The 27295-nt window shown below is 41.3% G+C and overlaps 1 protein-coding gene and 1 long non-coding RNA gene across 8 annotated transcripts; both read left to right on the forward strand.

Annotated features, from left to right (window-relative positions):
* Positions 1 to 565: 565 nt before the first annotated feature.
* LOC144992223 (uncharacterized) lies at positions 566 to 10501 on the forward strand. The gene is made up of 3 exons (XR_013656104.1): positions 566 to 739; positions 9041 to 9150; positions 9234 to 10501. It is a non-coding gene; the product is annotated as an uncharacterized LOC144992223 (long non-coding RNA).
* A 4145-nt stretch (positions 10502 to 14646) lies between these two features.
* LOC144992222 (uncharacterized) lies at positions 14647 to 17312 on the forward strand. Of its 7 annotated transcripts, none has more exons than XR_013656101.1 (5): positions 14647 to 14936; positions 15737 to 15805; positions 16325 to 16399; positions 16709 to 16762; positions 16840 to 17312. XR_013656101.1 is itself a non-coding variant. In XM_078947738.1 (5 exons), exons 2-5 carry the CDS (start codon positions 15790 to 15792, stop codon positions 17062 to 17064), a joined length of 438 nt encoding a protein of 145 aa, XP_078803864.1. In that variant the 5' UTR covers positions 14680 to 14936; positions 15737 to 15789; the 3' UTR covers positions 17065 to 17312. The 7 variants fall into 7 exon arrangements, 4 of the variants coding, with proteins under 4 accessions (XP_078803864.1, XP_078803867.1, XP_078803866.1 ...); XM_078947738.1 differs by having other exon boundaries at positions 14680 to 14936; positions 16325 to 16467; XM_078947741.1 differs by lacking the exon at positions 14647 to 14936 and adding an exon at positions 14986 to 15117 and having other exon boundaries at positions 16325 to 16467.
* Positions 17313 to 27295: the final 9983 nt, after the last annotated feature.

A 27295-nucleotide genomic window follows, 5' to 3' on the forward strand; every position in this document is an offset into this window, starting at 1 on the left:
AAATTCTGCAATTTTCACATCTTTGCACAACATGGGTAAAGAAAAACGTTTGTTTGAGTGATCTTTACAGAATCTCACACATGCCACCAAGTTAAGTCTACAACCACAACCGAAGTTTTATTTACCTTTGACCTCAGGAATTTAAGAACAGAAGATCACTTTACCTGCAGACTTAAACTCCTCTGACAGATTTCAATCTATTGCCACCCAACTCCTTACTTGGAATAAACGTTGGTTTCAAAGTTTGTGGATTTTGTATACGTAGTGTTTACACGGTGAGAGCACATAAGTGACGCCCCCCTGTTGGTCGCACATTTTTTACCAGAATATTTGGAAAATGTAACACATAAATTGTTGGCTCAAGCTCAGTGAAACAATATGACACCCAATGTGAATACATTAGGAATGTTACAATCTGTCAGTTTCCTTTTGTTTGTTTTTTTTGTGTAGGTGGGCTGTGGCTCCTAGAAGGCCCCGCCTCTCTCCTGTCTTCCTGTAATGTGCACAGCTGGCAGCATTTTAGTTAATTTGTTTGTTCTATTTAAGCTCACCTGTTTCTGGACTCTGTGTCGCAGTGTAGTTTTCTGTTGGTTCAGCTCATCTGCTTGGTTAGATGTGTAACCTGTGGATAAATTTAACCATTCACCTCACTCCTCTTGCCTCTTCATTCCTGCAATTGGGTCATCCAGGTACCCCCGTAACAAGGAATGTGGGCGGGGGTAACACATCTGTTGCTAAGGTAATCTAAAAGTTTACTTTTCAATTTTTTTTTTCAATTCAATTTTATTTGTATAGCCAAAAAAGCACAACAACAGTCGTCTCGATGGGCTTCGAAGTGAAACATGATATCAAAAGGATCGTGAATACAAAGAGTGCAATAGTAAAATACTAAAATGAACTAACAATCTGACTAAGCTATACTGGCATCCCTGCCCTTAGACCCCCCTTCGCGGTAAGGAAAAACTCCCAAAAAACCGGATTCCGGAAAAACGAAGAAACCTCAGGGGTGCCCATATGAAGGAGGGATCCTCCCCCAGGACGGACAGGCGATTTACCAGAAGTCAAAGAGAAGAATTTACTTATCTAAATCTCCAACTACACATTTAAAGTCCAGCAGACGAGCTTCATCCAGCCGTGGTTGGGGGGGACAGTCAAAGGCGCGAGTCGAGCCAGAGGCAGGATCCACAGCCAGGTGTAGGAGCGCGGGCAAAGGCGAGGTAACCGGTCAGGAACTGGAGCACGGATGAACCAACTGGAGTCTGGAAGCACTCCCACTCCCCAGAAGAAAAGAAAAGAAAAGAGGGACACTACATGAATCGCACTGCACCAAACAGAGGCATGGAGAACTAAATGATAAATTATGGTCAAGAATAGAGGAGAGGAAGGGTAGAAGTAGAAGAGAAAAGAGGACAGAACCCCAGTGCACCATAGTTACCCCAGCTTCAACTTCTAGCAGCTTTTTAAAAGAAATGGTTATTAAGTTTAATTTAAACAAATTAACATTAAGTTAAATAATCTCTGAATACTAAGTAGTCTGACAAGAAGCCTGTCCAAAGAGGAATGTTTTCAGTCTAACTTTGAATGTAGAAACTGAGTCGGCCTCTCTTACATGAGCTGGGAGTTTATTCCATAAGACAGGGGCTTGGTGGCTAAACGCTCTACCTCCAACCGTACTTTTACTAATTCTAGGAACCACAAGCAGTCCTGCATTTTGCGAACGAAGTGTTCTTATTGGATGGTAAGGGACTATGAGGTCCTTAATATAGGACGGGGCCATTCCATGTAAGGCCTTATAGGTTAACAGGAGGATCTTGAAGTTGATTCTGGAATCAACTGGGAGCCAATGGAGCGAAACTAACACAGGAGTGATGTGATCTTTGCAGAAGAGAATCCTTTTGATTTTGTTTTTTCATAAATCTGACACGTGCAACTCTGTGAGGGTGGTAGGAGCAGACGGGGACTGCGAGGGACGTTTTGCGTCTTCAGCTTTAATAAATTCTTGAGTCTGTTGATCTATACGTAAATGTGTAACGTATTTCTTTTGTGTTAGACTCATAGAACCATCTCTAGAAGCATTTATGGGTAGAAACAAGCTTTCTCAAATTGTTTTTTTTTTTCATAAAAAGTTCATTCAAATGCTGTGAGACATCATTTCACAAACCAACTTAAAAAAAGCTAGAAGCACACAATCCTTTTCACCTGATGCATGCAGGTTGAAATGATCAGTTGCCACATATTTCCCGCAGTGTGTGCATCTGTGTGGGGGTGGGTTTGAACATCCTACATTCATCTTGTGCGCCAGTTACCTCTCAGGAATTTTAATGTAGACGAGGATGTTTCTTGAAGCACATGTGTGATAAGACTTTATTTTGATATCACATTCCTGCTCGGGAATCACATCATTTTTTAATCAGAAACTGAAATGTGCATCCCACCAGCAGAGTCCTGGGTTCTGCAAGACTCAAGAGGAAATGCAGCAGATCTAAAAATAAACATTTTTGCATTTCCAGGTTAAAAAAATTCAGAACAATTTATTTGAAGCTGGAGTAAATGCATAAGTGGCATGTACCTGTAAAAATATATATATATATATATTTAACCCCGGATAATGTATTTAATTTCCAAATAAATACAAAAAATAAAGTAAAAAATAAAAATGCTCCTGTGTTTTTTTCTGTTTAGGATGATGCTAAATTAAGTCTTGTATTTAATGGTTCTTAGCAAATTACTAACTAGGCACAAAGTAGATACTAACCCTAAAATAAATATCTTTGAGAAAAATCCATAGAAGAAAACTAATTTCTGATGTCTGAAACATTTTTTATTCAACAAGTTTTTGAATTACATCACATTTAAAAGGAGCTTTCAACCAGCATAGTGATTGTTTTTAATTATGGCATTCATTCGGGACATAATGCAATTTGTATGCTCCTGTTGAAATAGTGAAGCACTTTAAACCAAAAACAAGTTTTTGTTCAAGTAAGTCAAAATCTGTTTCTGGTATTTTTTTTAATTGACAATTTAATTTTAATCTTTTGAATGCAGATTAAAATTCCACTCCGATCCATTTTAGAAGCGTTCTCAGTGGTCTTTTAATTATGATTTTGCCATTTATATGCACAATCTAAAAACCTTTGTCTTTACCAAAAAAAAACTTTCTGCAGAGCGGCAGGAGTTCATCAGGAATTCGTCTCTGAGTTGTGGCGGGAATGTTGGCTCCAAGCAACCAGAACAAAATGGAAGAGTTTGGGAACGACAGCAACTCAGCCACCAAGTGGTAGACCAGGTAAACTGATGAAGAGGGGTCAACGGATGCTGAAGCACAAAGTGCAAAGAGGTCGCCGACTTTCTGCACATTTAGAGCTCCAAACTTCATAGGACCTTCAGATTGGCCCAAGTACAGAATGCAGAGAGCTTCCTGGAATGGGTTTCCATGCCCGAGCAGCTGCATCCAAGCCACACATCACCAAGTGCAATGCAAAACATTGGATGCTGTGGTGGAAAGCATGTCGCCACTGGACTTGAGCAGTGAAGACGCCTTCTCTGGTGATGAATCCCGCTATTCCAACTGGTAGTCTGATGGACGAGTCTGGGTTTGAAGGTTGCCAGTAGAACGGTACATTTGGGACTGAATTGTGACGAGTGTGAAATTGGATGGAGGAGGAATTATGGTGTGGGCTTGTTTTTTAGGACTTGGCCACTTAGTTCCAGTGAAAGGAACTCTGAATGCTTCAGGAAACCAAAACATTTTGGACAATTCCATGCTCCCAACCTTGTGGGAACAGTTTGGAGCAGGCACCTTCCTCTTCCAACATGACTGTGCTCCAGTGAACAAAGCAAGGTCCCTAAAGACATGGATGACAGTCTAGCATGGATGAACCTGACTGGCCTGCACAGAGTCCTGAAATGAGCCTGATAGAACACCTTTGGGATGAGTTAGAGCAGAGACTGAGAGCCAGGTCTTCTCCACCAACATCAGTGCGTGACCTCACCAATGACCTTTTGGAAGAATGGTCCAAAAATTCCTATAATCACACTACTAAACCTTGTGGACAGCTCTCCAAGAAGAGCTGAAGCCGTAGCAGCTGCAAGAGGTGGACCAACATCATTTTGAACTCTGTGGGTTATGAATGGGATGGCACTTCAGTTCATATGGAAGATAAGGCAGGTGAGCCAATACTTTTGGTAATACAGTGTATATGTCCTCCATCATCAGGAAAAATGCCACAAGAACATGTTAAAAACACAAAACCCCGAATTTCACCAGAGTGTGTCTTTAAATACAATCATCCATTCTTATAGGACGAACAAATACCAAAGCATTACATAAACATTCAGAAACATTTCTGATTCACTGCTAATGGTTGGAATAAAGTGAAGTAAACAGTTTCTCTATGCATAGTTTATGAATTCAATCTGTGGCCAAGTTGGCTTCAACACAAACTATTTTTTTTGCATTCTCTTTGAGGATTTATGCATAATCATTAAATGTACGTGACTCTGTAAACTTTCTTAGTACATTTATAGATGTAAACAGATGCCGGATTTGGTGCTGAGCTCTGTTGCAGACGTGAAGCAGTGCTGCATCAAAGCGTCTCTCCGCATTAGAAAGTCTCCTTCTATGGAAATGATGTTATCTGTGGTTCCCTCCCGTGTTAGCATGCAGGGATGCAAGCCAGTCTCAGTGTACGCATTAATCCTTCTCTCTTAAAGTCTTTAATTATTGACCGTGGTTCAGAGACGGGGCGCAGACCGGATGTTTTGGTGCACCAGTGCTTGGCTTTCACTTTGATTATTTATCGGGGCACAAAGATCTTTATTAGTTTTCTTGTCATGTTGGGACTACCAAAACCAATTAATCATGACAAAAGCTAAAATTTTAGAATCATTTTACACTAGTGGCAAGAAGTTTTGTTTTGCTGCGTACTTTTGCTCCCAGAGACCCTTTCTGCTGTTAAATAAACATTTGTGTTTTTGAAAATTGCAACCGGGTTCTATTTAGATTTGTGATTTTTGTATTTTTTAATTGTTTTTTGTGTTTTTGCAGGTTGAAACAGTTCTGCCGCAGCGCCATCCAGAGCAGCTTTTTGTTACTACATTTAAACTGACGAGTTCACAGCCAAATTCCAGATTTAGACTAACGTGCTCCAGTCGATTTAGATGAGCGCACGAAAATGAAAGTCCTGAAAAAGCGTGCAGGAAGTCAGTGTGCTGCTTCAAACTGAGCTCGGCATAAACAGCAACACTAATGAGCTGCGCTTTGATCTGCAGGCAGGTCTGAGACTAAAGAGACTGAGAGTTCAAGATTTGTGTTTCTTTTTTTGTTGCTGTTGCCTCTCAGGTCTTCTCATGGAGATCTGCATTTGTTACAAACTTGTCTGAAGGAAAATCTACTGCTCCTCTGGCCATTGCCGACTTCAAAGATGTGTATTTTTGGCCAATATGACTCATTTCTTCTTGTCAAAGCTGGAGCATACATTTAAGCGGGCGGGTCGTTTGAAGCGGAAATACTGTTTTGAGCTGAATCAAAATTGATTCTAAGGTCTAGGGAGGAAAATCAATTAAAGGCTATTGTTTGGCATATTTGAATTTTTCCAGTGTGCATTTTTTTATGACTAAGCAGCAGCTTGATGTCAGAATCTGATTGGAGCCTCTTTTTTTAAATGGTATTTTTCAAAAGATATAACTAGTAATTCTGACGTCAACTCAAATGTTGTTATCTGCAGAAACCAACAGCAGGACGAAATGCAGGATTAGTTAGATCATCAGTTATCAAATGTTTGCAGCTGACATGGTGATTTTTTTATGTATTTTTTTAAAAATCATATAGAGCAGTTTAGTGCCAACAGTCTGTTGTTGAAGGAACTCCTCCCTGTAATGTGGACGTCCATCCATGATCTACTGGGCAGCCTTTTCTTCTTGGCTACTGTCTCAGCAGAGTTTCACTTACCTCTTATATATACGTATAGTTTCACTATACGTCCTCTGACCTCCCTGTTTTTAATTCAAATTCATGATAACAGATAAAAGTCATGCAACTAACCACCATTTGGTAAAACTGTGAGGATTGAGTGCTTTAGTTCCATTTTTCAGTTCTTTTCGTGGTTTTGCTCATGTTCTGTTTGCTGTATTTCTCTCTGTTAAGCTCCATTCACACCTGGGGGGTATCCCAGAAGGCGCGTTTAAACTACCCTGACTTTAACCCTGAACTCTGGCTGAAGTCCGCCTGAACTTGCTTACTCTGGGTATGTCGGCCCCAAAAGACCGGATATGAGTTAACGTAATTACGCTTGACTTGGTAACCCTGGGTTAATGCGCATGCACGGCAAGTACATGAAGAAATTCTCAATGGATCGCCGATTTGTCACCATAGACAAGCGTGGAAAAAGAGAGCGCTACATTCCAGTGAGACGGAGTCTGAGATTTTAATGACGGCGTATGAAGATTACACGTCCATCAAAAAAGGAATACGACTGCATCAGCAAAAAGAATGTCAGCTTGGAGAAAAAGAACGCACAAAGTAAACGCACAACTTTCTATCTCTTTTCATTGTGACGCATAGATAGATAGATAGATAGATAGATAGATAGATAGATAGAGAGATCTCTTAAATGAATTGCTTCAATTGGTAACAAGTAGTTGAGTTAAATTTATTCAACCTAATTTCTTACGTCTATTCAACTCAGTAATTTTTTATAACTCAAATCTACATATTTACAACAGAGTTTTAGGGCGATCCAAAAAAAAAAGAAGTACAATTACGAGATTTTAAGTCGTAGATTTACAAGAAAAAAAACTCGTAATTCTACGAGATTAAAGTGGAAGTGAGCATTCAGTGCAGTAAGTGAATGCAGCACAGCAGCAGAGGCCGACTAAACTCAATTGAACAGGTGAGCTGAATGTTTATTGATAATGTTCCAAATGTTTGGAAGCTCATTTGTTTAATTTACGATTTATTAATGTTTTATTTATTAATGGGAGGTTTGCAGGATCTAATGCTAATATAAGAGACTATTTTCATTCCTTTTTTTTGTTTTTTGTTGAAACGGGATGTTTCATCTGGAGGAGGGGGCGTACCAAATCAGAGTCCCCTGATTGGTCAAAGTTGAGGGTTTTCACGGTTTAGTCAAAAGTTCAATTGGTTGAACTTCCAGGGCGTCAATGAATTTAGTACTTGGAGCCTGAGAACAGACTAAAAAACATACGTAGCGACGCGTAAACGCAAGAATTTTGAACGAGAAAGGCTAAAACGAGGGTCAACATGTGATTGCAAAGACTTTCCATTGGAAGTGGCTGGTGTGAACGTACTTTCAGTCTCACCGGGTTTAGGTTACCAATCCTCCACAGCTGTCCTGGTTAACTTCATCATCCTCAGTGTATTCAAGTGTGTATTTTTCCAGGTCTTCATTGTCACGTCATCTGCTTTGTCCCTTTTTTTGATTCGCTATAGGAGGAGGATGCCAAATGTTTTGTGCTCCCTTCCTGTTTGAGTTTCATTATTTAAATTTAAAAGAATTGCTATCTTGTTTGAATGTTTTATTCTTTTCCTTCACATCTTTGTTTATCCTGTTTTCCACCAACAGCAATTGCAAGTTGGCTTCTTTCTTTGGTTTGGCTGATTTCTGTTTTCCCCTGCGTCGTCCACTTCTAATAGTTTTGTCATGTTTTTTAGTTTATGCCACCGAACCCCATCTCCTGCACTTTAGGAACAAAAAAAACATCTGACAAAAACATCTGCAGCAGCTTTCTGCAGAAGTCTAACCTGCCTTCCATGACTTTTTCTTTTTTTCAACAACATATTTTGCATTTTCATTTTAGATGTTGTTCAAATGCTTAACTGGGTTTTCAAGAAGTGTTGACTTAAAATTTCAGCTGGACATTTAAAGTAAAAAAAAAAATTGCTTTACCTTTTATTAGGTTAATCAATTTTTTCTAAATAAATATCTCACATGAGAAAGAAAATCAGTGAGCTTTGAAAAGCTGAAAGCTATGGTTGACTGTGCAGGTTTAGCAACAGACAGGATGGACTCATCACTAATATCTGCAAACTAGGGTTCCTGCGTGTTTCCTTTAATTCAAAATTAGGACTTTTTAGGACCTTTTGAAGACTTTGAATATGAACAATTAAGACCAATTTCTCTAAGTAATTCACAGCCCTACTGATGAGGAAAAGGGAAATCTCTGAATTTCAGAATTATCATTTCTTAAACAAAACCACAGTATTTCAGAATGCGAAATGCAAATGAACAATGAGTAAAAAATGAGCAAATAAAGGTTCACAAAGTCAAAGTTAGCTCTGCACTCTTTTGACAGTCGACTAGACCTACTTCTGCCAACTTCTCCGAATGACCTCTTCCCAAAATGTCTGGCCTTGGTGTTTTGAGATTGTTTTTTGATTTCTCTAAATTTCTCTCTTTGTGGAAACCAGAGGAGGAAGACCCTTTGGGACACGGCTGAATCGATGATGACTGTAGTCCATCATTTATATCATCATCCAATAAGCGATCCTCCATTGTTCCTGCCTTTTGTGTTGTTTTATTTTTTTTACATTTTATTATATTTTCTGATATTACTTTTGTTTTCTGAATTGTTTTATGTTTTTGTGCGTATTAGTTTCTGGAATATATATATTATTTTTTATATTTGTTTTGCCTTTTTTATTGTCGTGATAGTAAAATGTTTTTGCGTCTTGTAATTTGTTGATGTAATTTGACCTTCAGAGCCACCGTAGATTTGGCATGGAAGTCTAATGCACTAAATCCCATTGTTCCATGTCAAAGCGTCATTTTACACTCGGGGCAAAAGGTTACAAAAACATTGAGCAGCATAAGTTTTACTTAACGCCAGGAAGACGCTTTATCCATCTACGCCAAATTAAATGTACATTATATGAATTAAATAATTGTGGGTGAAAAATCATATTTTTTATGATAAATGTGATACGGAGACGTTTCACATAGCACAATTTTTAAGGGTCAGTAATAGAAATGAAAGACTTTTAAGGCATTATTTCCAAATTCATAATTCAAATGCTTTCAAGACTTTTCAGGTCCCAGTGGGAACTGTGGCAAACCAAACTGATGCCATGATTTGAAACTAGGACATCCAACAGCTTCCTGCTCATCATAAACCCTCTTTTACATGTGGAATGTAAGTATTATTTAGTGTGCTTGGCTCCATCTTTCTTTAATCCTTCATCTGTGTTTACATTTTCCACATGTTGTTCTTTTGAGAATGTTGAAGTCCTGCAGGCCGGACGGAAAAGCGGGTCAAGTCGGACTTCTGCAGAGGTGTCCGACACAACAGCATCCTCTAGTGGGTGAGGAGGTGTGGCTGTGTCTGCAGGGAAGCCTGACAACAAACAACAAGCATCTCACAGTCTGCACTCTGTTGGAGAAGCGGTTAAATATGGAAATGATGATACAAGCAGGAGACAGAAGGAGTAACGGCTCGCCAAAATGAACTAAAGTGAAACATGAACTCCAGCTACTCTCATCAAAAAGAGGAAGTTGTTGCTTCATGGCACGCTATCACAGGAAAAGCTGTTAAATTTCCAAACAGCACGGACGAATCTCTCATGTTGGAGCCAAAGTGGAAATCTTCAGAGCGAGCCATTTTCAGCATGCTAATACGTTCAGATGTATTAAAATACTTCACCACGTGTATGTTTGATCATGGCACCTTTGCAGCAGAGCACGCTGAGTATTGAATGAGCTCATCTAAAATCTGCCAGCTGGGATGCTCTGTGGAGGGATTAATGACTCCCTGAAATTTCACTTCATCAGATGTCAGACTCACTTTTTTTCATCTCCGAGCCTTTTTCCAAAAGGAGAAAGAAGATAAAAAGGAAAATATGGTGTAAGGAGGAAAAAAACTGCGCGGGAAACTGCTTTTTAAAATTAGTACAAAGAGTTCTTTTTTAATATAAAACACAATCTAATGGAGAATAATTATATTTTAGTGAGTGTATGAAACAGTGACCCAAGAAAATTCAAACAAAATAAAGAGTTTATTTCTGCTTTGTGGTAAATTATTTCTCAAATGTGGATTTATCAAAGCAGAAGCAAGGTCTGATGGCACACAAGCTTTATTTTGTTAGGCGGCATGATAAAAGAATAACAGAGAAGAAATAAAATTTTTGTTTTGGACAGATGTGGATCCATCCCATCCTGCCTTTGCTCTGCTATTCACTAGCTGCCTGTCAGCTTCCGAAATTGTTTTTTTAAGATTCTCCTTTTAGTCCTTAATTGTCTTCATGGATGGGGACCTTACAATCTCCTCTGTCCCTACAAACCCTCCAGAGCTCTCAGATCTGTGGAATCACTAAACCGAGGAGGTGAGGGTTTCTGCATTTGTGAAGATTTTTAAATGTAATTCAAATATGCATCTTGCATTTACATAATTCATTTAAGTATCTTGTTTCCTCTGGCTTTTAAGTATTTTATGGCTTTTATGGTGTATCATGTGTACTTTTATCTTTTTTTCTATACAGTGCCATCCCAAACTATTAACCGGTTTTGGACTATTGTTTTTTATGATTTCTTATTGTTTATTTCTTTATGTCTTGCACCTTTGTGCATATAGCATGCCAGAGGAAGATGCTCTACTGATTGATTGATTGACAGCAGAACATGTGACGTTTCAAGTCTACAGACAAGGGAAGTTCCAGCTTGCAGGATCTCTGCAGCCCTTTGATGAAGTTGTTGGTTTCCCCTCAGCTGTCCATATCCAATCCTTTTTTCCGCCACAAAAGACAAGATCTCCTTCAGGTCTGAAGAGGCCCAGTTTTCGGCATTTTTTATCGTCGTTATGCTAATGTAACAGACTATGTTCATTCCTCTTTGTTGTTTTATGTTAAAACGATACGTTTCATCTGGAGGAAGGAATGTATGTAACACTGTTGTCATTAATGGACCAGCACAAGAGGAAGGCAGAGATGGATGGATGGATAGATAGTTAGACATTTATTTGTCAATGTCACACGTACAATAAAATTAAAAGTGCTTCCTTGTCAGTGCAACATTCATACCTTAAAAAAAAACGTACTACTAAAAATAATACATAAAACTACATAAAAAGTGCTTTTATATGTGTTACAATTGTTTAAAAACCAGAGAAATAATAATAATTCATATAAAACAGACATTTACCGTATCAGAATTTACAAGAAGAGGTCCAGGTTTAATGTTTTCTAGCCACATTTAACTTATTTATGGCAGTTGGATAAAAACTGTTCTGGAATGAATGGTTCTCTGCAGTCTGTTGCTATGGCAGATCCAAACCAGATTGTGATCAGGACAGACTTCATCAGCAGCTCTTGAGGCAGGTTGAACAGTATGAACAACAAACTGTTCCTTAGAAAAAAGAAAAATTCTCTCAAAATATTTTACATTTAGATCCAGTCCCGCTGCTGATGTTCACCCGAAAAGGCCGCCAATTGGAAAGAAGACCAATCGGATTTGCCCTTACCTTTTACAGTATAAGTGAAACTCCTTCTGTGACACAACCAAGGCTTTTTGTTTATAATGATTCTATGGATGCGCAGCATTACGGGCAAATATTTTAGGTTAATCTTCAAACACATTCCTGTAACATCAGTGGAGTAGCGAGTGATGATACAGTGGTTTTAAACAAAAATAATAAACGCACAGGAAACTTTAATAATGGGTTTAAAGCGCAGTTACCTTGCGTGTGATTTTATTCGTTGGTTTAAAAAGATCCAGACCAAAAGAAGACCACAGGTTAAAACACGTGGATCTGAGAAGAAAAACCTGAAATCATGGAGTTCATCGGGCGATGAACTTAAAGACAGTTCAGGTGATTAAGTGACAAACCAGATGCAAAGAATCCAAAAAGCGCTAACCGACTGAAAAAAGATTAGGTGAATGCACAATGAAACTGAGTGGAATTAAATAAATCACTGATCATCAAAAATGAGGCAAAACAAAATAAAAGTTGATAATTTGGTGAAAACATCTCGTTCCTACTTTTATGGTTAACATTTCCACACAATTAGATGATGAATTTTCACGCATTAATGAGCCGGCACGTAATTTCTATTTCATCTTGTTTTTAATCTTGCAAGCTGTTTAAAAATGAAGAACTGAGGATAACTTCATAAGGAGAAATACCAGAGAGAATGTCATGAATAATTGAGCCTCTTGGCAGCAGGGGGCTAAATACAGACTAACTCATCAATATCCGGGCTGCTTAATTAGACAAAACAAGACATTATCCAAAGCTAATCGTCTAAAATGATCTTCACAGACAGTGGCACAAGCCCAACTGCAGCTCAGGACACTGACAGAAGCATCGTCTCACCCATTATGCAAATAAATCACCTTCAATTTGATTTTTCTTGTTCCACATTAAAAGTCTGAGCACATACAGCATTGATATATGGTGTGTTGGATCAGACCTCATGAGTCAGTGAGTCAAAATTTTTAAAAAAATCTATTCCAAAGGTAATCTCTGTCAGGTCCATTTTTCAAGTATTTTTTTTCTATTCTAAGCGCACATTGAAAAGTGAAAAAACACCTGGATTGAAATGCGTTTCAATCTCCTATTCAAGTTATTTTGGATGATGGTGTTGCTGGGGAATGAGGAAAAAAGCATTCAGAAGAGGGAAACAGTGGCTCTGCAATCACTTTTGCAGCTCTTACCTGAAGGAACTTTTGTGCACATCTGAAACGGAAGACAAACTCCTCTTGATTCAGCTGCAGAAAATGCGTTCAGCTGCTCTGCCTCAAAGCTGACATGCTGTTAGAAACTGCTTTTTATTCAGCCCAATGCTTTCCCGCCTCTGAAAGAATCACTCTGGGTATTTTTACTGAATTTTATATTATGACAAAGAAAAAATGACTTTTGGATTATTTTAACAATTAAGACCAGTTACAGAAGCCAACAATAAATCATCAAATATTTATGAATCCTTTTCTAAACATTTAACAAATAAGACAGATGGATTATGAGTTGATTGTGAGTTTAATATCTGATTTTACCATTCCTGCACTGTTGTTTCTTTGTAACAGCTGCTTCAGATTCACAGAAGGAGCTCTCAGTGGGTGGTAACAGTTATACTATATCTAATGAATAAAATGTTGACAAAAAACCTTTAGTGAAGCGCACAAGCTGCATTTGGAGAAATTAAAAACCTTAAAAATAAATTTCTTTATCCTCAAAATCGTAAAAAGATAAAGACTCATCATGCATTTATTGCACCACAGCGACTCTAAGACATGCATTTGCATTGACCATTTGTGATTGATGCTGAGAAGAACATGAAGAAGACAGAACATTGTTGTTGCACTACTCACAGAAGAAAAGTAACGCAAAAAGGGGAAAGAAGAAGAAGCTGAGTTGCAAATGCCCAGTGGGGCACAATGGCCTGTTGGCGACCGGTGGCACTTGATATGGACGGCCGTCGTCCGGAGACATTTACACATCGCCCAATCAAAGCTGCTGCCAGGCTGTTGGCCGATTTCTTAATGGCGTCATCCCCGCCTGACTGCTGCCATCTACATCCATGATCACGGCGACAATTTTCAAAAAATTTGGGCAGCGGCAAGAAATCTAGAAGATTCTGCCGATGGCTCCCCATCGCATAGTGGCAGTTGCATTTGTGACGAAAGCATAAGAAGCAGCTCATCCATATATACTCTTTTAACTGTTTCTGGGTGTCAAGACAGAGGCTGAAGGCCTCTCTGGGTGGGAAGCAGAAGTGAAGCCTGACGCTTCATGTATGCATTATAACCCGCAGTCACAACGTTGAGTCATTTTAATGTCCTTGGAAGCTCCAGCGTGAGGGAAAGCGTTGGGCTGGTGGGCAGAAACAGGGATTACCGAGCCCAGCCGAACATCACATTTGTCTGATGTCATTACAAAACACAAGGTCATGCATGACGTCAGCGACGGCAAAACTGACTGATCATGTTGTACAATTAACCGGTAAATTTGCTGCTATTTGATCCTCCAATGGCACACTCATCACATTTAATGCAGGTGTCAAGATTCTGAAGCACTTCTAAAAAATAGCTTTTGATTTTCATGACTGGCTTGTTGTCGTTACTTACATTAAAATGGTTGGTGTCATGGTTTGGGTTTCTTTCTATTGGTTTTTGCTTACGCTCTTGTTTGTAATGTTTGAGTCCTGTTTCCTGTTTTATTTCGAAAGGTTTCCTGTTTTCTCATGCTTTTGAGTTTTACTTCCCTGGTCCCAATCACTTCTGATCATGTTGACCCGTGTCTTGTCATTCCTGTTTGTATTTAAGTCTTGTCTCTGCCTTCCTCTTGTGCTGGTCCATTAATGTCTCTAACGTCTCTTCCCTGGCTGTCATGTCCATGTCTGTCTTCTGCCATGTCTTCAAGTTTTGCCCACAGTGAGTTTTGTTTTGTTACTCTGCTCTGCAGCGCCTTTTGTTAAATAAACCCCTTGCCCTAGAACCGTGTGCCTCCATCTCTGGATTTCGGGTCCTTCACGCTCACCAGCCCTCTGTACCTGACAGTTGGGAGGGAGGCTGTTGATCATGTGAAATACATAATGGAGGAAAAAGCCGTTAAACAAATACATAACTAACTGGTGTCATGCTCACCTCCACCTGCTGCAGCTCCCATGTACATTAATCCATCAGCATCCGGATCACTGAAAAAACGGGAAAAGTGGGGTTGTTCAATTTACAAATACTAAACATGTTTGTTTAATATGAACAAATTATGTTTACCTTCGAAACATAATATAATCTTGAAAATCACACATAATTTCTTGCTGTGTTACTTTTATATATTTAAATCATGTTGACAAAACATGAAATAGTTATGCTTGATCCTTTGCCCCTTAATTTTGGATAAGTAAACCCCATCGGTGAAGAAGCATTCCAGGAGGAGAAACTTTGCAGTCAGCCATTTTAGCACCTGCTGGCCGGAGGAGCTTAAAAAAGGTAAATTAATTTAATCTAACAAATTGATTTAAGGAAATGAACGGCGTTCATTTATCATTACTGTTATTTTTTCACGGGGAAGAGCTTTGTAACCCACTTTTGTCGTAGTTATCAAAGTTAAGGCTCTGCGCGCCACTTTTGTCGCTGGCGGCCGCAGCCCTCTGACGGCAGGTAGGGGGAGGTGAGCGCGGTAAATTCTTTCACGTCGAAGACAGATTCAGCGGTAAACACGGTGATTTCAAACGATGTGCGGGGAAGAGTGGCAAGTAGTTATGCCGTAGGAATTCGCTTTTGACAAAGGGGCAGTGGGCGCTCGCGGGCACGGCGGTTTATTTTTTTCCCACAGGCGAAAACCTTTGCCATGGGGGTTCATCGTCACTAAGTGGATTTCTTTTTGCTAAATTCTGCGTTGAGACCGAAATTGAAGGAAAATGTGAGAAGCTATCATTACTATTGTCATTATTTCGTTTTTCCATACCGTTCCACCATGAGCTAGCTTAAGGACGGCATTATTTGACCAGCAAACAGCACCGCACTTCTGTCTCAGTCAGCTGTCAATCATTCTCCGTGCGCGTCTCGTGCACAGAATGCGTTCGGTTTGTCCAGTTTACATAGATCTTTGGTTTCAATCAGAGCTTTGTTTTCATTCTATGATGCTGAACATATTTTTCTATGGAGATTTTAGCTTTGAGAGTTTAAAATGGAGTGAAAATATTTATGTCCTTTTGGAACAAGTGTATAATGTGTAGTAAAAAGTTTACAGCCTTGGTTATAATAATGTCTGTAATACTACTTCACAGATTCCCCCTATTTGATAAATTAATATGGTGTGACGGGGTCCCGCCGAGAAAGGATGCAGAGGAGCCAAGGTGAGGAGGATCTGTTCTTTATTGCCGACACTGATGCTACACGCAGGGCCACGCAGCATACAGCACACACTGTCACTCCTCTCTTTTCGCCACCTGCAGTGCTCACCTTTAAGTGGGATGCCACGCCCACGGGGCGTTGCTCTCAATCCCAGCCAGGCGGCACCACAGGTGGTAATCATAGCATACAAAATACAAACAATAAAACCCGGTGTGGCCCCCCCCTCGGCATCTGACGGTGCCACACCGTCACATATGGGAATCCTTTATGGGTGGGGGGATTAGCTACTCCCGATCTGCTAGTTTAGTTTTGCAGTTTCCATCTCAAAATTTGCGGGTTCTCATTAAGCGTGGTTTGAATCCTGTGGTGGGAGGGGGGTGTCAAATGTTCTTTCTGGTCTAATTTCTTCAGAATATTTTTGCAGCTATTGATTTCAAACCAATGCATGTTTAGTTAGTAAAATTACACAACAAAGCTGTGGAAGTGTCACTCTCTATATTTATTTCCTGATTTATTTACAGTGCTCCTCACACAACACTTCCAACTGCTCCTCCCTGATCATGCTGGGGTCCATGCTCCAGTCTTCACTGAGTTAGGTGGGTCACCATGCATTTACCATATATTATTGGAATTATTGTCTCCTGGATTGTCATCGAATCCTGAGGTAATCAAGATTGCCAGCCCTACTCTTTACACACAACTTTTATGCAGAAAGATACATACATAATAAATAATGAAATTGATGATTGATCAGTTATCCTACTACCTCTGTTAACATGACACTAAGGATATAATGATTTTGTTAACCCAGTAACTATAACATTTATTGATGAGCCAAGGGTAAGAATTGTATTTTTCTGAAGTTTTCATGTGAATTTAAAATTTGTTGTCTCTTTGTATTTCAGACTGCTGACCTTCTCGCCAATATAAGCAAGTTCAGGGGTTTATTCAAAGTACAGGTGAGTTGTGTAATCTAGACGTTTTAACTAAACTTCAAATGTAAACTGTGCACACAAATATTTTCTGTGTTCTTTAGAATGAAGACCATGCAGCAATCCAGGAGGCAATCGAGGACACCACGGTGGGAATTTCCCTCCTAATGGAAAGTGGCGAGGAAGAGGACATTCTCATGGTCCACATCTCCCAGGCTGTGGTGGTCGACCCACCAAGTGTCAAGAGTGGCAGTTGCCAAGGCTTTTTTGACCTTATTTACAGCACAAATCTGATTACCATCCTCATCTCAGAAACACCTTTGAGGTAATTCAAAGAAAAACTGTAATAGAGTTGTAGGGCAAAGTTGTGTCTAAGGTTTCAGGCTTAAAGAGCCGACTCTTTTAATAAAAATGACCTTTAAAAAGTTTTTCCTAAGAAGGGATTCCAGCTGTCTGCTTTGGCTCTGTTATCTTCTGTTTAATAAAAATAGCAAGCCCAATTTATATTGATTTGTACTTTATGCTACACTGTAAACATATTTTTCAAGTTTAGATAATAAAAAAGTTAAATCTGAAATTTGTGTTCAGTGTCAGATGTTCATTGGACTGTAATAATGCATTTGCTTTAAATAATAATCTGCAATTGCAATTTTATTTTTCAATTTAAATTTTATTAAAATAATTTATAAATTAAAATGAACTATGTAGGTAATTTCAAAATAATAGTTTTGCTAAATTTTTATTGTCTTTTAAATTTTTGAAAAAATTATGGTAAATGACATAATAAAATCTTGTTTGTTTCTGTAAAATTATTAGGTGCAGAAACAAAGAAGCATTCATTACGGTAGAACATAATTTTATTATGTGCAATAATTATATTGGTTCAACATGATCTTTTTGCGCGCAACCGATGTCCATGATTTTTTTATGTCAATCCAACAGATCTTTTTTTTTCAGTGATGCAGCTTCGCTGAAAGACATTTTTAAATGAAAACTAAGTTGATTTGATGTCATGTTAAAGAAATGCAGCTAATGCTCCGTACCTGCATCAATCAATCAACACATCTGCTTTTGTAGGCATCTGCAGTGTCTGTTTTGACCAAAAAGTCCAGATTTTCTTTGATGTTGTTTCCGGATCCTACATCTGTGAAATATCTTGATTACACAAATGTCTGAAAAAATCCTTACTATGCCGTGAATCCATCTAGAAGAACTGTGCTGCAACTTTAAGTTAAAGTGATAGCAGTTTTCACCAATATCTGTTGGTGGCAGGAAGGTTAAGGGAAAAAAAATGCAATTGCATTAAGCAACCATTGATCTATTTTTCGGTAGAGCCATTTCCTGTTTGGACTTGACCTGCACAGAGAGCAAACAGAAGTCATCTCAATTCTGCAACTGGATCATTTGATGTGCCGTTTTCTCTGTGATGCACACCACCGAAACAATTTGTTAATAGCCACTCTGAGAGACGGTATCATCCTCATCCGGTCATGGCCTTCTGTCATCTCTCCTCCAAGCTGAACTCAATCCACAAACCTCATCAGCAAACAATAATGGAAACGCCTAAAGAACAAAAAAAAACATTTTTTATTGTTATCTCAGGGGTCAAAGAAGCATTCAAAGCTTTAACTTTGCACGTCAGCATTCATGTTAATCCCTCTGTCTCTACCTTTCAAAAGCTGCTTCTATTGCCATTTGGCTGATTTCATTATTTCCCCCCAGCCTTTAATGCCCAGGCTAGCATTAAGGAACCATCTGTGGCTGTGTTTCATTGGCTGCTGGCTCAAGGCTCTGACTTTTAAATAGACCAAATGGAAGACTTAGGCACTAATGGAGCACAACCCAGCTTTGGAAAGTCATTGCACGCATGAGAGCAAATGTTTCAGAGTGTTTTTTAGAATTTTTTTTAAAATTCTTTTGCACACAACGAGATACTTTACATGTATAAATGTGCTCTAAGTGTTATATTCTTCATATAGTTGATAATTAATTTATCTCCTTTGCAAAAACAGGCCCACTTTTTAAATCTTACAAAAATGTCTTTAAATAAGCAAGAATAAATCTGCCAATTGGGGTAAGAAAAATTATCTTACCAAGATCAGTGCACCAAATGGGAATAAGAAACTTGTTTCATCAGTCATTTGGATCAAATGCCTTCATCTAATTCCCTCCTCATCACCCTTCTTGCTCACACCAACCAGCATTGCTCGTCCTCCTTTGAATATCTCCGCAATTATCTATCAAAACATCTATCATGATTTGTTCCTCTGATGGTTTCATTCCTGGTCACTCCTAAAGAGAACCTCAACATCTTCATCTCTGCTTCCTGTTTCTGCATCAGCGTCCCCAACATGTCTGCTCTTAACCCCAATCTTCTACACCTTTCCTTTCATCCTTGCTGACACATCGCCTGAAATCTTCCTCCACCTGCTCCAAGCTGCTTGCACACTCCTCTTCACTTTTGTTGACCCTACACACTCAAAGTCCACAACTGTCTTCACTTCTGCTCCTTGTAACCTGTCCGTTTCTCTGGAGTTCCTCTCATTTACACACAGATTCTCTGCTTTTGCTTCCTAATAACATTTTTTCCCGCCAGTTTCATGTCAAATATTTGCCAGATTTGTCATGATTAGGGTTCTTTTTTGCTTTAGTTTTCTCCTGTTTTGTTTCTGTCATGATTAGAGTTCTGCTTCCTGTTTTATTTTGAAGATTTCCTGTTTGTCTTTGTTTTTGAGGTTTACTTCCCTGGTCCAAATCTCCCCTGATCGTTTTCACCTGTGTCTCGTCAGTCCCGTTTGTATATGTCTTGTCTCTGCCTTCCTCTGTGCTGGTCCGTACCATCTTCTTCCCTGTTTGCCTGTGTACTCCAACAGTTGACTTTGTTTGGTTTCCCTGCTCGGCAGCGCTTTTTGTTTAAAAACCCTTTTTTAGCTTGGAGCTACCTGCCTCCTGTCTCTACATTTTGGGTCCTTCACCAACACTCGTACCTGAAAAGATTAAAATGTATTAGATTTAGCTAAATTCAATTGAACTTGTTATACTGTCCACCTCTCCTCTTTACCCGCGACTTCCACTACAACTCCGATGCATTCCACATGCAGAAGTACACTGATGACACAGCAATTGTGGCATGTATCAAAGAGCACGGTGAGGAGGGGGAGTACAGACTTTGTGCACTGGAGCCAACGAAACTGCCTCCACCTGAACACCACCAAGACAAAGGAGATGGTGCTGGACTTCCGTTGGACACGGTTCAACCCATCATCATCAATGGAGCAGAGGTGGAGGTAGTGGAAAACTACAAATACCTTGGAGTCCTACTGGACAAGAATCTGAAATGATCTGCAAACATGGACTCCATAGAAAGGGGCAGAGCAGGTTTTACTTTGTAAAAAGACTCGCCTCTTTTAGTGTCTGCTTAGAACTGCTTTTTATGTTTTATAAGTCTGTTGTTTTAAGTACCCTGTCTTATGCGGTGGTGCGTTGGAGGGGGGGTGCGAACAAAAAGGACATAAAAAAAATGATCTGTCTGATCAGGAGAGCAGGCTGCGAAACCTGGAGACAGTGGAGGTGGTGGCAGACCGGAGGATGCTGTCCAAACTGGACGGCATAATGAAGAACACTGATCATCCCCAACACAGACCAAAGGAGCGCATTCAGCGACCGCCTTCGCTCTCTGCCACGCTCTACAGAAAGACTCAATTTCCTTTGCACCGAGTTCAGTTAGACTGTTTAATGCCGCTGGGAGGGGAGAGAGCATGAGGAGTCACTAAACGGGCATCTACTTTTTACCACCTTTATTACTTTTATTGCTCTTATACTTTCATTTTTTATGTTTTTTATGTTTTTATTACTATATATTACTTTTAAACATTTTTAACATTCTTTTTATGATCCTAATATTAAATGTATTGTACGGTGGCCCAGAAGGGTCACAACACAACACATTAACTTTATACACAAGTTACACTTCTGCACAGGAACGCATTCTGGGAGATCTGAAAAATTTAAAGCTGCAGTTAAATGACATCATTAATAAACAAACACAATTTCAAATACAAAGGCTACGACTTGAAAGATTTGAAAACTCTAATAAATCTGGCAAATTTCTGGCTAATCAGCTTAAAATTAACAGAGAAAAATCATCAATCACCTCTATTATGGACCAAACAGGAAATGTCACCCATGACCCGGTCAAAATTAATAACGCATTTGAAAACTTTTATAAAAACCTGTACACACCGCAGATCAATCCGTCAGAGCAAAGTATTGACTCATTTCTTAATAATGTAAACCTACCCAGGCTAAATGAGGATCAAATCACAAACTTAGATTCTCCGCTCTCGCCGTCTGAACTTCATGAAGCTCTGTTACTTATGCCCAATGGTAAAGCACCAGGGCCTGACGGCTTTCCTGCTGAGTTTTATAAAGAATTCTGGGAACAACTGGCACCAACATTTTATAAAACTGTCACATCTATTAATGAGAGCCACTCAATGCCACCTAACATGAACTCAGCCAACATAATTCTTCTTCTAAAACCAGACAAAGATCCCACTAGCCCTTCAAGCTATCGCCCTATTTCTCTAATCAATGCAGATGTAAAAATTATCTGCAAAGCACTAGCACAGAGAATAGAAAAAATCACTCCTCACATAATTCACTTCGACCAGACTGGATTCATCAAAGGCAGACACTCGGATGATAATGTCCGTAGACTAGTTAATATAATAGACTTTGCCACCATTAAAAACCAGGAAATGACGGTACTATCGCTGGATGCTGAAAAAGCCTTTGACAGAGTTAATTGGAAGCTCCTTATTGCTGCCCTCCATAAGTTTGGTTTTGGAGAAGCATTCATCAATTGGATCAAAATATTATATCACAACCCCAATGCATCAGTTAGAACTAATAAACAGACTTCAAACAGGTTTTTTCTTGGAAGAGGAACCAGACAGGGCTGCCCACTCTCTCCTTCTCTTTTTGCTATATTCATTGAGCCTTTAGCTGCAGCAATAAGACAGAATGAGAGCATTATAGGAATAAAAACCAAACACAGCCATCATAAAATTAGTCTTTATGCGGATGACTTATTACTGTTTTTAAGGAATTTACATTCTGTAAATGAAACAGCAATGATCATAAATGAATTCTCCTCCATATCAGACTATTCCATTAATTGGAATAAGTCTGTTTTATTACCACTCAACAGGAATATGGAACAAAGACTCACAATTCCAGTTAAAACAGGAAATATCAAATATCTGGGTATCTACTTTTCCCCCAAACTATCAGAACTGGTGCAGCTAAACCACACCCCATTACTGAAAAGCATACAGGACGATCTAACACGCTGGACCAACCTGCCTCTGTCCCTTATGGGCAAGGTAGCCACGGTTAAAAGGAAAATCTTACCCAAAGTTAATTATCTCTTCTCAATGATTCCCACACAACCGCCATTAAAATGGTTCAAAACATTAGACTCATCCATATCAAGCTTTCTATGGAACAACAAACCTGCAAGAATTAGTCTAAAAACTTTAAAATCTGCAAAAAGCTGTGGAGGATTAGAACTACCTAATTTCCACAAATACTTTCTTGCAAATAGATTACAATATATCTTAAAATGGTTAAAAAATAATCCAGAAACCAACTCATGGTTAGACTTGGAACAGGTGTTATGTGGAAAGATCAACCTGTCACAGCTACCATTTATTAGCCAAACAGTTAAAAAACAGGATTTTTTCAAAAGCATTAATATAAATGCCACCTTAACAGCCTGGTGGGAATTTCTCAAAATATCAAAATCATCAATTCAACCGTGCAAAATGACACCCATCTGGAACAACCCGGACATCCTTATTAACAAAAAAATGATTCACTTCCCAGCTTGGCAAGCAGGGGGCATAAAACAACTAGAGCACGTAATTATTGATAGAAGATTCATAACCCCCCAGGAACTTCAAGACAAACATGGAATAAATAACTTCTTGGAATATCAGCAACTTAAATCAAGTATTACTAAAAAGTATAAAATTAAAGACGACGATTTAAAGCTACCAGATGTAGTTACCACTCTGATTAATTTTTCAATGAATAGAACTCTCTCCAAAATATACAAACTTTTATGTAATTTAGATAACAATATTGCCCTTCCAACAAAAAAATGGGATGCAGATTTGAGCATCAGCACAGATGAAAGCTTCTGGTCAGAACTCTGTCTAAACACCTTTAAACTGACAAAAAGTCCAAATCTGCAGCTAATCCATCTCAAAACTCTTCACAGAATTTACTACACTGGACAGAGGATGTTCAAGATGGGTCTCAGTAACTCAGACATTTGCGAGCACTGTGATTATAATCTACCCGACAGCTACATGCACGCAATCACTGCCTCACCGTCACTTTGTGTGCTTGGTGACATGAGTGCCATCGATATAGAAGAAGGATTAGCATCTATCATTTTCATAACTCTTTGTATTGCCAAAAAAACTATTTTAATAAATTGGAAAAACAAGAAAAATATAAACATAAGTCAACACAGAAATCTGCTGTTTGATCATATCAGCTTGGAAAAAATGTCAGCCCAAAGCTCAAGTAACTTTGAAAGAATTCAGTCTCTCTGGTCTCCTGTGGTTGACTCCATGACTTAGGGGGTGGAGGGCTTGGTCGTCGCTGCTCCTTGCCCTTCTGCCGTGGTTTGGGGTGGGGGTCGGGGCTTCCGGTGCCTGGCGGGGGCGGTGGGGGGCTCCGTTGGTCGGGGGGTCGGGTCCGGTGCCTGGGTGGGGCGGGCTGGGGCGCTGCGTGGTCCTCTGGGCTTGGGTGCGGGGGTGCGTGGTGGGGGGGTGGGGTGGTGGTCTGGCTTGGCTTGGGGGGGTGGTCCCTTTGCCTGTGCTGGGGGGGGTTGGCGGGGGGCCCTGCTCGGGTGGGGGGGGCCCAGCGGCGCCGGATGGGCTGCCCATCTGCACCTGGGGCTGGGATCGGCCCTTCCCTGGCTCTGGGACGGGACGGGACAACCCTCTCGGGGCCCCCGGTCGCTCTGGGTGTCACCCGCTTCGGCTGCGGGGTCTGGGGTGGGGTGGGGTGGGGGGCTTGTCGGCCCTGTCCTGTGGGGGGGTGTTCTGGGGGGGAGGGGGGGCCCATTATTAGTACGGGTCGGGGGGGCTAGCGGGTCGGGGTCTCCACTGAGGCAATCAGTGGTTGCCTCGGCCGGTTGGCCTCCTCGGTCCCGTCGAGGCCTGACCAGAGCTCTTCTAGGGCCGGCGTCTGGGGGTGGGGGCCTGGGCTTGCTCCGGGGGGGGCGACGCTTTCTGGCTCCTCTCTCTCTGTGTGGGGTGGGTGGTGCCGGGCCTGGGGTGTCGGCGCCTCCGGGGGTGGGCCCCTGGGCTGGGTGGCCCTGGCCCCTTTGCTGGGGGTGGGCTGGGGGACGGCTGTTTGACCACCGGGGGACAGTCTACCAGCTGTCCCCAACTTACCCCCTTCCTTATATAACCTCATATTAGGGTGAGGGGGTGGGGGGTCTAGCTTGCGATGCGCCTTGGGGGGGGGGCTACTTGGGAGTGGCCCCCCTCCTATGGTTGCCGTATGGAGTGGGCCCCCCCTCTTTCGGTTTTATTTGCACCTTAGACATGTAGGGTCCTTGGTAGGGGGGGTGCTTGGACATCACTGCAAGCAAGCAGCAGATGTCCTCCTGGCACCCTACCCGCCAATTTTAACCGCACCTTAGACATTTAGGGCCCCTTGGTGTGGAGGGTGAGGGGACATCACTGTGAGTAATCAGGAGATGTCCCCTTAGTGCCCTACTCGCCAATTTTAACTGCACCCCCCTTAGTACACACACCCCTCCCCCTTCAATATATACATTCAAACATAAACACACACACATGCACAAAACTCCCTCTCAAACACCCATACACGCACACACATTTTACAAGGAAGGTGGGACCTGGGTCCATCTGTCCCCTACCCCTTCCCTGGTGGGGGGTGCGGGCCCCTTGGCGATGGCGGCCGTGTCCCTTGGGTGCCGGCTCCCTGGGCCCGGCGGTGCTCTCTCCGCACAGTGGGGGGGTTCATATTACACCTGAGCCGGGGGTGTTCGTGTCCCTGGGGGGTGGGTCCTGGTCCTTGCCCCAGGGCGCTGGGCCCCGCCAAACTTCCAACATGGCCAAGCCTGGTCGGGCCATATTTATAACATCCCTTGTGGGCCGCCCTTTTTTCCCCGGGGTTCCCCCCTCCTGGGCGGGGGCGGCGGGCCCCTGCCTTGCTCCTACCTGGACCAACCGTGGGCCGGGTGGGTGGCTGCCTGGAGTGCGGAGCGGGTCTCCCTTGGGGGGTCCTGGCTCGTACCTGGGGTCGGGGCGGGGGGATGCCCGGAACTCCTGGGTGGTGGTGGGGTGCTCGTCTGGGGCTGTGGGCGTCCCTCTCCGATGGGGCCCTGCGTTGGGCTCTTCCGGCGCGGCGGGGGGCTGCTTTCCTGGCTGGGCTGGGGCGGCGCTCTCTTTCCCTCTGCGCCTCCCTGCTCTCTGGCTCTGTTGGCCTCGCGGCGGTCCTGCTGGCCCTGTCCTGGGTGGCGGTCTTGGTCGCCCGGGGGGCGGTTGTTCCCTGCCTGTTCCCGTGTGGCGTTGGGGGAATTCCGGCTGCCGCTGCTGCTGCGGCGGGGGTCTGGGTGTGGGGGTGGCTGGGCGCTCCTCCTCCTTCTTTTCACATTCCACCATCCATTTTAGAAGAACATATACACTCACCTGAGCACAGGTGTTAGCCCACCTTTGCACTAATAGTTTGCATGATTGAATGAATGAAAGATTTCACACTAGTTGGTTTAAAGGCATAGGTATGCGTTCGTGAACACTATCTGTTTTGTGTGCATGTTGACATGTGGACATTTTTGCGGCTAGCAGGTGTGTTGATAATATTTCAGTGTGTGTGAACAGGCCCCGCCCTTTTTGTACTACATTTGAACCGTACCGTAACGATAAACAACCAGTAAACCTGTCTGCTCTCTGCTGCTTCATGGTCTTACCCCCCTTCCCCTCCTATTATCACCCTCCTACTCCCCCCTCTCTCTAACGTCCCTCTCTCTTCTTCCCCTCTTTCCTTTTCCGTCCGGTCCAACACCAAAGATTTTCAAACATGATTGAAATTAATAAAGTTTGGCCTCAATTACAAAAGGGGTTTATTCAGACATACCTTTGGTTTGTCTGAAGATGAATAACCCCTCTTGTTAAAATAAAATATGTCCAACACAAGAGGCCCTCAGCTCTCATCTGTTTGCCTAGCTGTTAGAAAGGACAAGTTAAAAAAAAAGAAAAAAAAAAAAAAAAACACATTAACTTTACACACAACACACTAACTTTACACACAACACACTAACTTTACACACAACACATTAACTTTACACACAACACATTAACTTAACACACAACACATTAACTCACAACACAACACAATAGCTCACAACACAACACATTAACTCACAACACAACACATTAACTCACAACACAACACAATAACTCACAACACAACACATTAACTCACAACACAACACAATAACTCACAACACAACACATTAACTCACAACACAACACATTAACTCATGGCCCAGAAGGGTCACAACACAACACATTAACTTACCTCACAACACATTAACTTACAACGGAAGTAAAGCAGCAATTGAAGTGCTTTTATTCTGAAATTTCTACTGGGCTGAGCAGCTAACTACCTAACAGAAAGTAATGTCACAGTGAGCTGTGGAGGGAGCATGTTATTGCTACAAGAGAAGTTAGCAGCAGTGTTGCCAGAAACTTTGTCTTTACTACGGTTCTCCTTCCTCTAAACACACACAATATGAACACACACTCCTCCCTCCGCTCTGACACCCCCCTCTGTCGCTGCACGCGCGCTCCTCTCCTCTCCTTTTTTCCGCTCCGTCCTGTGTGTGCGTGTGTGTTGGGGACTGCACGTGCCTGTGTGAGAGGACGGAGCGGAAAAAAGGAGAGGAGAGGAGCGCGCGTGCAGCTCCCTCCACAGCTCACTGTGACATTACTTTCTGTTAGGTAGTTAGCTGCTCAGCCCAGTGGAAATTTCAGAATAAAAGCACTTCAATTGCTGCTTTACTTCCGTTGTGAGTTAATGTGTTGTGAGGTAAGTTAATGTGTTGTGTTGTGACCCTTCTGGGCCATGAGTTAATGTGTTGTGTTGTGAGTTAATGTGTTGTGTTGTGAGTTATTGTGTTGTGTTGTGAGTTAATGTGTTGTGTTGTGAGTTATTGTGTTGTGTTGTGAGTTATTGTGTTGTGTTGTGAGTTAATGTGTTGTGTGTTAAGTTAATGTGTTGTGTGTAAAGTTAATCTGTTGTGTGTAAAGTTAATCTGTTGTGTGTAAAGTTAGTGTGTTGTGTGTAAAGTTAGTGTGTTGTGTGTAAAGTTAGTGTGTTGTGTGTAAAGTTAATGTGTTGTGTGTAAAGTTAGTGTGTTGTGTATAAAGTTAATGTGTTGTGTTGTGACCCTTCTGGGCCACCGTAGTATTGTGTATTTTGTGGAGCATTGAATGGATATGCAAATTC

Source organism: Oryzias latipes, chromosome 5 (assembly GCF_053564925.1).
Source record: "Oryzias latipes strain Hd-rR chromosome 5, Olatipes_Hd-rR_3.1".
Lineage (NCBI taxonomy): Eukaryota > Metazoa > Chordata > Actinopteri > Beloniformes > Adrianichthyidae > Oryzias > Oryzias latipes.